Genomic DNA, 12500 nt, shown 5'->3' on the forward strand with positions numbered 1-12500 from the left:
CACACACACACACGCATGCACACACACACACACGCATGCACACACACACACACATACGCATGCACACACACACACACACACACATACGCATGCACACACACACACACATACGCATGCACACACACACACACATACGCATGCACACACACACGCACACACACGCATACACACACACACACACACACACACACACACACACACACACACACACACACACACACACACACACACACACACACACACACACACATGTATGTGCACGAACTGGCATCTAAGTTGTTTTTGTTTTCTGAGTAAGACAAAAGTATGTTACATTCTCTCTCTCTCTTTTTCTCTCTCTCTCTCTCTCTCTCTCTCTCTCTCTCTCTCTCTATATATATATAATATATATATATATATATATATATATATATATATATATATATATATATATATATATGTATATATATATATATACATACACAAAACATTATATGTATGAATGTAATAGCTTTTGAAATTTATTAAAAAGCCCTTACCCTTTTGACAAGAAATCTAGTGCCCATTTTCCGTATAGTTTGAATTGTGTTATAAATATAATGAATTGTCAATGTTATCTCATCAGTTTTTAGTGCTCGAAGAATAATCATTGCTATTTGTAGGTTGAATGGCAGAGGTTTATTCATGATCGTCAGATATGATCAGATAGATATTTTTTTCTTTCTCTTTGATAGTATAAGTTTTGGTTTTCATTGAATTAGTTTAGATAATATAAGTTTTGGTTTTCATTGAATTAGTGTCTGACTTGTCTTAGATCATTAGATGATGCTCCAGAGCTACAGGGTTTCAAAGTCAGCCTAAACCTGCATTTTATGCAGGATTTATGAAAAATGTTGTTTGGGCTAGTCTGTGCTACACAGAGGGCGGAGAAAACCCTTTCCCCATTACTCTATATTTTAGCTGGTGCCGCTAGTGTCGTTGGCTGCCCGTCCTGATGACCAGTTAGGTCATAAGGCGCCCTGTCCGCAATGGGTAAACGTCTTAACTGGTTAGCAACAAGGTGGTTTTGGCTCTGTCTAGACATTTCACCAGTGCGCAGGCAGACACCACAGGCTATTCGTAGGCTGAGGCAGCTGTCAGCTACTACACGCCCAATCACCCCGTGAGATGACTAGATATAAGCCATGATGTGGTGTACATGTCACTGGTGGAGAGACCAGCCAAGCCATGATGTGAATGTCACGTCACCCATCAACTTGGGCTCGGCATCTGAATATGTCTGTTTTTTTCAAATCTTTTTTTTTTTTTTTTTATGATATGAAATATGAGTATTAACAAAGTGACACAAATCAGCATTTGCTAAAGTAGGTCATCATAACTGAAGGAATAAATGGCTTGTAATCTCAACAAAAGGAAATATGCCTTGCGAAAGTGATCTGGGCCCGCGAAAATGCCTGTCGTGGAATGTAGATATGCTTTAACTTTTATGCCAAAGAACTTGAATAATTTAAAAGTTATGAAGAAAACAAAGACAATTAAAAAAAGATGCATCTTTGATTGTTTTAGGGTCAGCATGACACATCTGTTAAAGAGACATGTTTATAGTTTTCTTTAATGTTTTAATTATTTAGGAGTAAAAGGCAAAATTCAGTTTGACTAGTACATTTCAAAAGTGTAATTCCTTTTTTGTGCAAATATAATTAGATTAGGATATATGTGAGTGTTTAGTGCATATTTGCATCAGATCGTAAGATGGCATGTCTTGTAGGGGTTAAAAGAGTATGATCTTCTTTGACTAGATGACTTCTTAATTTATTTTGATAGAAAGAATAAATGTACGTATTAAAGGTTAAAGGTGAATGAGCATGTGGCAGTATGTGTTTGTGCTGGTCAGGCATTTCCTGGATGGTCGTAACCTTACAAGTGCAGCAAACGTATTTGTAATCCAGATAAGAGTGTCAGGGTTGAGAAACATGCTCAGCCATAGGAGGCTCTTTCTCTGAATTGCCCACAACTCATGGTTGATGAATGCATCAGGTTGATGTTATGGTGTAGGAAAGGTAGTGGTGATAGCCCAGACATTTTAAGATGGAGTATGAGTACCTGTGGAGCATTTGTTTAAGTGCTTGTGCCTGTAAAAAAGTTGTAGTATTTTCATGATCACTGTCTTTTAGGTTTAAATTTGTAGAAAATAAAACATGCATTTAACAATGTCTGTTACCAAGGAGTTTTTACTCATTTTTAGTAGTGTCTTAAATGTCTGAAGACAGAATTTAATCAAAAGGCTTGTCTATATGTATATATAATTTTTCCTACAAGATATATATTTATCAATCTTATTAGATATGTTTCAATATATTTCCAATTTGCAATTTTCTAATTCTACTTTTCATTTGCAGAAGAAGTAGCAGAGGATGGAGGAGGGGACGGAGGAGGAGATGGAGGTGGAGGGGGTGGGGGTGTAATATCAGAAGGTGGTGAGGAGGAGCAAATGAATGGAGATGCCCAGGAAGTGTCTTCATCCACCACACAACATGACACAGAAATGGACGAAGGTATGTGGAGCATTGGCAAAGTACCTTCTTGGACAATAGAAAGTATTGGGTAGATAGATTGAAAGAATATGTATTTTTATATGTATATGTGATATATATTAGTACTTAAAGTTTATGTGTGGTGAACACCTTTCTTACAGATGACGCACGCTCAGAGGCAAAGTTTCAGTTCCGCGTTAAAGACTTCAGTAAGCTAAAGGACACAATGCTCTCACCTCCTTGTTATGTTCGAAATCTACCATGGAAAATAATGGTAATGCCTCGTACAAGCCAGTCACAAGACCGTCAGCCACAGCGATCACTTGGTTTCTTCTTACAATGTAATGGGGAATCGGAATCAACTTCATGGTCATGCAATGCAGTGGCTGACTTGCGGCTATTGTCAGTACGGGATGGAGAACCTCCCTTCACACGCAGTAAGTAGAATTCTGCTTTTGTTTTAAGAATCTATACTTTGTTATATCTTACCCTATAGAAATTAGCACAGTATATTTTTTGCAGTAAGTATCAGATAACATGGGAATTTAGTAATGTGAGTTAGAATTAAGATATGTTCCTAATTACTCTTGGTGAAGAGTGTTTTATCAGATTCTGTTTTTTTCACTCATGTTGAGATATGATAATAGAGAGGTTAATGGTCTTTCACCAAATCTGACCTGTAGATATACATCAGCTAATATCCTTACCTGATGAGTTTTGGTGGCACTTATGGTGTATGAATTGATCTGTGTACATATCTTCATGCTGATGCCTATGAAGGCTCTTCAGTTAGGAGCATTTTAATTGTCCATTATTATGATAAAATAAGCATATCTATGATGGAATTATTATATATTTTGATTAAGAAAAAAGAGTCTTTCCATTGTATATATGAATCAGGTGATAAGTGGCAATAACTGTAGAAAGGTTTGAGGATATGTAGCTATTTATATATTTCAATATTTAGTTATAGATGTACCTCATGTATCCTAGTTTGAATTATTATTATTTTTCTTTTTCAGAAATCCAGCATTTATTTTATAGCAAAGAAAATGACTGGGGGTTCTCACACTTCATGCCATGGAATGATGTGCTTGACCCTGAAAAGGGTTACATCAAAGATGACACTATCACACTAGAGGTAAGGATATTGTTATTCAAATATCTTGCATCTGTAATATATGGTTATAGGATCTCCATATTATGTAAGTTAGTGGAAAATAGAAAAACTGATCCTTGCATACATTTCAACTTCTTAAAACATTCCCCACCTGGGCAGTTATAGATATTAGACTTTTGTATTTTATTTGTATTAAATTACTTTGTATACATCTGATGTAAATTGATATATCAACAGGTTTGGGTGTCAGCAGATGCACCTCATGGTGTATCATGGGACAGTAAAAAACACACAGGTTACGTGGGGCTTAAGAACCAGGGTGCAACCTGTTACATGAATTCTCTCCTTCAAGTACTATACTTCACAAGCCAGCTCAGAATGGTAAGTTATTTATGATAATATATATTTTTTAATTTCTGTGATTGTACTCTAGTAATCCCTTTTTTTCTAATCTTAAAAGCTTGAGTTTTTTTGTTTTTTTTTCTTGATATGGTATTGGTTAAACATTAGAAATAAGTTTTAGGATATCATCAAGGAATATTTTTTTTAGATGAATTTATTTTTTTTTTGTTTCCCTTTTTTTATGAATTTCAAAAAACCTTTCCTATTCCCACAGGCTGTATACAAGATGCCTACGGAGAGCGACGACTCAACCAAAAGTGTGGCACTGGCACTACAACGGGTCTTTCACGAGTTGCAGACGAGTGACAAACCAGTCGGCACCAAGAAATTGACCAAGTCCTTCGGCTGGGAAACGCTTGATTCCTTCATGCAGCATGATGCTCAAGAGTTCCTAAGAGTGGTGAGTATTTGATATTCATATTTTTATGTAGTTATTGGCTAAAAAAAGTTTGTATTTATTGTACATGGCTGGAAAATAATTTGTCTAACCCAATGTATGGTATCTCACATGCTGTAGTGAACTGGGCCCGAATTCTCGATAGCACCTTTACCTGCCATGACAATGGAGGCTGCATTCTGTTCTGAGTATGATGGCTTTGATGGCACTAGTTCTCAAGCTATAGTCTCCTAAGTTTCTTTATACGTTTATGGAGAAACAATAATATGCTTGTGCAGAACTGAAAAGAGCGGAAGTATCATTCCATCAGTTTTCATTTTTTTCTCAGTTATGAAACCTTGATATTAAACGGGTGCAGTGGCTAGTGCATTCAAATTATTTTCTAGTGCCAATCCATTGAAATTTAGAAAAAGATATTGACATTGAATTTCTTTTTGAGACTTTTTATTGTACCCAGTTATGATGTAAATACCCCATGCATTAAATTCCCTACTCTAAAAGCACACATTCAGATAACAAATTGTTGCTTAGTGCAGTTCAGTTTCTGATATATATTCAATAGTTACACAGTGTGGCATGTAACACTATGAGTTGGAGCTATGTTTATTACACTAATTGATGAATTGTTTACTAATATTGTGATCTAGTCTAATATCGGTATTATTTGTAGCTTGTGTTATGATCTGGAGAGCTGTAGGGTCTTCTTTTTGAGTGATATATGCAAGTCTACCATTCTCGTCATATTGTTTCTTTCTTGGTCTTTCTGTATTCCTGCTCTTTTTGTTTCCTTCCTTCCCTGTTTTCCTGTCTCCTCTACCTCTCCTTTTCTTTTTCTTTCTTTTTTTTTTTTTTTTTTTTTTTTTTTTTTTTTTAAATTTTATCTTTTTTTATTTTTTTTTTTTTAGTATAGTTCTTATATTTATTTCGTCATATTATTTTTTTTTTTTTATTTTCTTTAATATTTTGTCTTTTTTTTTTTTTACTTTATTTTATTTTATTTATTTATTTTTTACTTTATTTCATTTTATTTTATCTTATTTATTTTCATTTCTTCTTTTTTTCTTTTTTGACTACATCTTTTTTTTAATTATACTTCTTATTTATTTTTTATCTTTGTTATTTTTTATTTCTCATATTACTTGTTATCATATCTTTTATTTTATTTTTTTTATTATTATTTTTTTTTAATGTTTTTTTTTTTTTTCTTTTTCTTATTTTTTTTTTATTATATTACTTTCTTTTACTTTTTTTACTTTGTTTTTTGTTATATTTCATTATATTTTTTTATCTGTTTTTGTCTTTTTTTTCTTTTTTTTTTAATATTTTTTCTGTAGTTTGATTTTTGTTTCTATTATCTTTTTTTTTTTTTTTTTCATTTTTTATTTTTTTTATTTTTTTTATATTTTGTGTATTTTATTTTCTATGTATTTTTATTCTTTTTTTTTATTTTTTTTTTTGTTTTTTTTTTTTTTTCTTTGTTTTACACTGTTTTGTTTTTTTTTTTTCTTTGTATTCTGTTTGTTATTATCTTTTTTTTTTTTTTTACTTTGTTTTTATACTTTTACTTTTTTTTCTTTTACTTTTACTTTCTTTTTATTTTATTTTATTCTTTATAGTATTTTCTTTTTGGATATGTTCTGAGTTTGTTTTTGTTTCTTTATATTTTATATATATTTCTTTGTCTTATATGAGTTCTGTCATTTTTTTTGTTTTTTTGTTTTTTTTTTTTTTTTTTTTTTTTCTGTTCTTTGTTTTTTTCAACTGTGTTGTGTGTTTTTTTTTTTATTTTTTTTCGGTTTGTTTACTTGTGGTTGAGTTACTCTTGGTTTTCTGGATTCTTACATTTTTTTATAGGTACTGGTATTTGGTTTTGTTTTTTTTACGTAATAGGTTTTTTGTTGGTTTAGTTTTTACATTGTTGTTCTATATCTTGTATTATTGGATTTTGTTTATTAGTTTTTTTTTCTTCTTGGCGGTAAGTATTTTTTTTTTTTTTTGATTTTGTTAGTTTTTTTTTTTTTTTTTTTTTTTTTTTTTTTTTTTTTTTCTTTTTTTTTTTTTTTTTTTTTTTTTTTGTTTTTTTGTTTTTTTATTTTTGGAGAGTTTGTGTTGTGTTGGTTTGTATTGTTTTTTTTTTGTTTTTTTTTTATTTAGTTTTCTTTTTTTTTTTTTTTGTTTTTTTTTTTTTTTTTTTTATGTTTTTTTTTTTTTTTTTTTTTGTGTTTGTGGTTTTAGTGAGTTGTATTTGAGAGGTTTTGTTTTTTTTTTTTTGGTTTTTTTGTTGTTTTTGTTTTTTGAGCGGCGAGCGTTGTTTTTTTTTTTGATGTTTTTTTTTTTTTTTTAGTTTTTGTTTTTGTGTTTTTGTTTTCTGTGTGTTTCTTTTGAGTTTTTTTTTTTTTTTCTTTTTTTTTTTTTTTTTTTTTTTTTTTTAAGTTTTTGTTTTTTTAGTGGTGTGTTTTTTTTTTTGGTTTTTTCTTGTTGTTTTTTTATTTTTTGTGTTTATTAATTTTGAGAGTTTTTTTTTTTTTTTTTTTTATTTTTTTTTTTTATTTTTTTTTTTTTTGTTTTTTTTTTTGTTATTTGCTTTTTTTTTTTTTTTGTTTTTTTTTTTGTTTTTTTTTGGGGGGAGCGCGTGATTTTGAGAGTTTATTTTTTATTTTTTTGTTAGTATTTTTTTTTGAGATTTTTTTTTTTGTGTTTGTTTGTTTTGGATTGGAGTGTTTTTGAGTTGTTTTTTGTTTTTTGTTTGAGAGAGTTTTTTGTTTTTGTTTTTTTTGTTGTGAGTTATCGAGTTTTTTGAGAGAGTTTTTGTTTTTTTGTTTTTTTTTTTGAGTTTTTGTTTGAGTGATTTTTGGTTTTTTTGTTCTTAGTTGGGTTTGGTTTTTTGTGTGATTTTTTTTGAGTTTTTTTTGAGAGTGTTTTTTGTTTGTGTTTTTTTGATTGTTCTTTTTTTTTTTTTATTTGAGTTTTTTGTTTTCATTTTTTTGATTTTTTTTTGAGTTTTTTTGTTTTTTTTTTTGAGTCGCGACCTCTTTTTACTTTTTTTTTTGAGTTTTTGTGTGAGTTTTTTGTTTTTTTTGAGGAGTTGTTGTTTTTTTTTTTGTTTTTTTGTGTGTGTTTTACGTTTTTTGTATTTTTTTGTTTTTTTTTTTGATTTATTTGTGTTTTTTTTGGTTTTGTTTGTTTGTTTTTCTGTTTGAGTTTTTTTGTTTGTGTTTGTGATATAGTGGTTTTTTGTTTTGGTATGTGTGTGTGATTTTGTTGTTTTTTTGTTTTTTTTGTGTTTTTTTGTTGTTGTTTTTTTTTTTGAGTGTGTTGTTGTGAGTTTTTGTTTGAGAGTTTTGTTTGTTTTTTTTTATTGTTTTTTTTGTTGTGTTATTTGATGTTTTTTTGGTTTTGTGTTTTTGGAATTGTGTTGTTTTTTTTGTGTTTTTCGTTTTTGTGTGTTCGTTTGATGAGTTTGTTTTTGAGTTTACTTTTTGTTTTTAGTTTTAGTTGTTTTTTTGTTTTTTGAGTTGTGTTTTTGAGTCTTTGCTTTTGTTGTTGTTTGAGTGTGTTGATTTGAGTGTTTGTTGTTTTTGTTTATTGGTTGGTGTTTTTTTTGAGTTTTTTTTTTAGTTTTTTGTGTTTTGTGTTTTTTTTTCTGATTGTCATTGTCTGGTTTTTTTAGTCTATATGGTAACTTGAAAAGTTTGGTATAATGTTTTTGTTTTTTTTTTTTTTTTTTTTTTTTTTTTTTTTTTTTGATTCTTTACTTTTTCTTAGTTTTTATACTTTTTTTTTTATACTTACATTATTAATTTTTATGTGGTTGTTTCTATAGGTGTTTTTTATTTTTTTTTTTTTTTTTTTCGCTTTTTTTTTATTTTTAGATTTGTTCTTGGTTTGTTGTTGTTGGTTCTTGGTGTTTTGATTGTCTTTTTTTTTTTTTTTTTTTTTTTGTTTTTTTTTTTTTTGTTTTTTTGTGTGTTTTGGTTGTTGGTATGGGTGTAGTTGTTTGTGGTTTTTTTGTTTTGGGATGTGTGTTTGCTTAGTATTATTTGGGTGTTGTTTTTGTTTTTTGTGGTTTAGAGTTGTGTTTGTTTGTTTTTGTAGGTGGTTTGTGTTTCTTTGTTTGGATTTTTTTTGTGTATTGATTTTGTTTTTTTTTTGTTTTTTTTTTGTTTTTTGATTTTTGTTGTGTTTGTGTCTTGTACATGCATTGTTTAGGTTCGTTGTTTTTATTTTTTTTTTTTTTTGTTCTTTATTTTTTTTTTGTGCTCTCTTTTTTCTTGTTGTTTTTTTTTTAGTTTTGTTTAGTGTTTAGATTTTTTTTTGTTTTGTTTTGTTTTTTGGTTTTTATTTTTTGTTTTTTTTTTGTTTTTTTTTATTGTTTTTTTTTTTTTTTTTCTTTTTTTATAGGGGCGTCATTTTTTTTTTTTTTTATTTTTTTTTTTTTTTTTGTTTTTTGTTTTTTTTTTTTTTTTTCGGTTGTTTTTTTGATTTTTTTATTTTTTGATTTGATATTGATTATTGTTTTGAGACTTTGTTTTTTTTTTTTTTATTTAGTGATTTTGTTTTTTTTTTTTATTTTCTCTTTTTCTTTTTAAGTTTATTTGTAGATTTTTTGTACGGCTTTTTTTGTTACTGTTTTACGTTTTTGTTTATTTGTTTTCTGATTTTTTTTTTTTTCTTTTTTTTTTGTTTTTTCATTTTTTTTTTTTTTTTTCTTTTTTTTTTTTGTTTTTTTTTTTTTTTTTATTTTTTTTGTTGTTTTTTTTTTTTTTTTATTTTATTTTTTTTCTTTTTTTTTTTTTTTTTTTTTTTTTAGTTTTTTTATTTTTTTGTTTTTTTTTTTTTTTTTTTTTTTTTTCTTTTTTCCTCTTTTTTTTCTTATTTTTTTTTTTTTTTTTTTTTTTTTTTTTTTCTCCTTTTATTTTTTTTTTTTTTTTTTTTTTTTTTTTTCTTATTTAAAATTTTTTTTTTCTTTCTATCACTTATTTATTTTTTTTTTTTTTATTTTTTTTTATATTTACTAATTTATTTTTTTTTCTTACTTTTTTTTTTTTACACTCTTTTAACTTTTTTTTTTCATTTTTTTTATTTTTATTTTTTAGTTTTTATTAATTTTTGAATATTATATATTATTTTTTTTTTTCTTTTTTTTTTTTTTTTTTTTATGTATTGTGTGAGTGGTGATTTTGTTGTTTTATGAGGCTTTTCTGAGTTTTTGTTTTCAATAATTATATTTCATATTTGGTGTAGGGTTACCTCTTTATTGAGAGATTTGTTTTGGCATCTTTTTTTTTAAGGTTTGTCTTTTATAACGATTTTTTTTTTTTTTTTATTTCTTTAGAGAGTTTTCATCACAATTAATTTGCCTTGGTTTTGATTTTTTGAATTATATATTTCATTAGTTTTTTTTTATATCATTTATTTATTGTTTTATTCAGTACCCTTCTGATATTTATTTTTAGTATAGTTTTTTCTTTTTTTTTTTTTTTCTTTTTGATTTTTTTTTTTAGCTTTTTTTTTTTTTTTTTTTTGATTCTAAGCAGTTTTAGAGGAGTTTTTATGTTTTAGCTGTCAGAGTGTTCATGGGGTGTTTTTTTACCTCTTTCTCGTATTTTTTTTTTTTTTTTTATTTTTTTTTTTATGTTTAGTCTGTATTAGTTATTTAGAACCTTCTTCTTAGTTTTTTCTTTCTATTTTTATTTTTGATTTTGAGTTAATTGTTCTGTATTCTTGTTTATCATACTTTTTATTTCATTTATGTTTTTTTTTTGGTTTTTTTAGAAAACAAAAATGCAGAAGCTGTCTCTTTTTACTTTCTATTTGATTAATTTTTATTTCAGATATTTTTTTTTTTTTTTTTAGTTTTATCGTTTTTTTTTTTTTTTTTTTCAAATTTTTTTAGTATTTTAGTTTTTTTTTTTTTATGAATTTTTTTCTTTTTTTTTTGTATTTTTCTTTCTTTAACAAGTCTTTTTTTTTGTTTTTTTTTTTTATTTTTTTTTTTTTTTTTTTTTTTTTTTTTTTATTTTTTTTTTTTTTTTTTTTTTATTTTTTTTTTTTTTTTTTTATTAAAATTTTTTATTGTTTCTTTTTGTTTGTTTTATGTTTTTTTTTTTCTTTTACTTATTTTTTTGTATTTTTTTTTTTTTTTCTCATTTTTCAATTTCACTTTTTTTTTTATTTTTTTATTTATTTTATATTTTTTTTTTTTTTTTTTTTTTTTTTCTGAGATGAGAAGTTTAACTCACCACTTGTTTTTGTTGTCATTTTTTTTTTATACTGTAAATTTCTCACCTTTCCCCTTTCAGTATGTTTCATCTTTTCTTCCTCCCCATTCTGCGTAGTCCCTATCCTCTCTCCTCTCTCTCCTCTCTCCTCTTTCTCCTCTCTCGTACGACCTCAACTACTCGACGTCACTCATCGCGCACCGCACAATCGTAAGCGCGACCTTTACGCTCTCTCTCCTCTCCTCTCTCCTCCTCTCCTGTCCTCTCCTCACCTCACCTTACCTCACCTCACCCCCCCCCTCCCCATCTCCTCTCTCCTCTCTCCTCTCTGTGTCTTCTTTTCTCTCCACTTTCTTTTTGTCCTTTCCTTTCATCTTTTCTTTCTTTGTCTTCTCTCATCACATATCTGTCTTGTCTCCTCTCTCAATATCTCACCCTTCTACTATCCCATCTCACTTCACTTGTCTCTTGCCTCCTTTCTCTTCTCCCTCTCCCTCCCTCCCTCCCTCCCTCCCTCCTTTCTCTAGCACTTCTATCTCTTTTGTCACTTCTACAACATGTTTCATTATTAAAGTTCTATTTTATTTTTTTATTGCAGCTGCTTGACAAATTGGAAACAAAAATGAAGGGAACCTGTGTTGAAGGAGTGATTCCAAGGCTCTTTGAAGGCAAGACAGTGGTGAGTTTCGGATGACCCAAGTCTGTGCTTTGAAATGAAGGATTGTTTAATGCTTTATTTTGGATGTCATAGATGAGTCTATGTCTTACATTAATGGCTAGATGTCATTTTTGAGAACTAGCTGATGTTTTTTTTTTTCCTTTTTTGTCTATTTCAGTCTTACTTCAAATGTAAACATGTAGACTACACTTCGTCAAGAACGGAGACCTTTTATGACATCCAGCTTAATATAAAAGGAAAGAAAAACAGTGAGTACAGTGTCTTTTATGGTGCAGTGTCACTATTTTTTCATGATTTTTGTCCCTCCCAAAATTTGTAGTATTGGAAATTTCAAGAAAGGTTATATATGAAGACAAAAATGTGAAGAATAAAAGAAAAATATTTGATACTTGCTTACAGGTTTTTTCCTTGATACATTTCTCATTTAACAACGATTATGAACTTTCAAGCTCCCAAACTTTGGCATGATTTCTTTTTATGTAGATGAATAAGTTTAACTTTTGAGATTGTGAATAATTTTCTTCATTTTTGTTTTATCCCTTTCAGTTCTAGAATCTTTTAAAGACTACATCAGTGTAGAAACCCTGGAAGGTGACAATAAATACGATGCTGGTGAGCATGGGCTTCAAGAAGCAGACAAAGGTGTCATATTCCAGAGCTTTCCTCCGGTTCTTCATCTTCACTTGATGAGGTTTCAATATGACCCCATCACAGACTCAAATGTCAAGATAAATGATAGGTAAGAGGAAACGCTGCACACTTGGTCTCTTTTTTTTATGAAATTAAAGGCTTATGAGATGCATATTGTATGTACTTTTTTTTTTTTTCTTCTTCTTCTTCATGTGCATTGGTGTCTTAAGGATTTTTTTTTGTAAATAGATATTGATTAATGATTATTTTGTAGAGCCTTAATTCTGGTAGTGCCTACTATGTTCAATATTTTGCTCATCAAAGAGTAGTAATATTTTGTGAATTCTTCCAATTATTACCAAGTACTGTTTTACACAAATATCTTCCTGATTTTTCCTTTCTAAAATGTAGGTGCCTTTCATACTCCTTTTCAAATATTTTAAAGAGGTGACTGATGTCTTGTTTTTCAGCTTCATAGGCAAAGTCTGTGTATAAGTAAATTATGCTCAAGTATGTCTATTTATTGATTGTGCCTCAT

At 27.9% G+C, this 12500-nt stretch overlaps 1 protein-coding gene across 2 annotated transcripts in view; it reads left to right on the forward strand.

The window, feature by feature from the left end:
• The window catches only part of Usp7 (Ubiquitin-specific protease 7), a 33232-nt gene that overhangs the window by 10223 nt on the left and 10509 nt on the right, over nt 1-12500 (forward strand). For both annotated transcript variants that reach the window (XM_086530488.1, XM_086530489.1), the window contains exons 2-9: nt 2379-2534; nt 2675-2950; nt 3536-3654; nt 3871-4014; nt 4250-4435; nt 11252-11332; nt 11490-11580; nt 11879-12071. In XM_086530488.1, the coding sequence (XP_086386614.1) occupies nt 2379-2534; nt 2675-2950; nt 3536-3654; nt 3871-4014; nt 4250-4435; nt 11252-11332; nt 11490-11580; nt 11879-12071 (1246 nt within the window). The remainder of the gene's footprint in view (nt 1-2378; nt 2535-2674; nt 2951-3535; nt 3655-3870; nt 4015-4249; nt 4436-11251; nt 11333-11489; nt 11581-11878; nt 12072-12500) is intronic.

The sequence above is a fragment of the Penaeus japonicus genome, unplaced genomic scaffold (genome assembly GCF_977035675.1).
Source record: "Penaeus japonicus unplaced genomic scaffold, GWHDUDI00000001_assembly GWHDUDI00000033, whole genome shotgun sequence".
Taxonomy (NCBI): domain Eukaryota; kingdom Metazoa; phylum Arthropoda; class Malacostraca; order Decapoda; family Penaeidae; genus Penaeus; species Penaeus japonicus.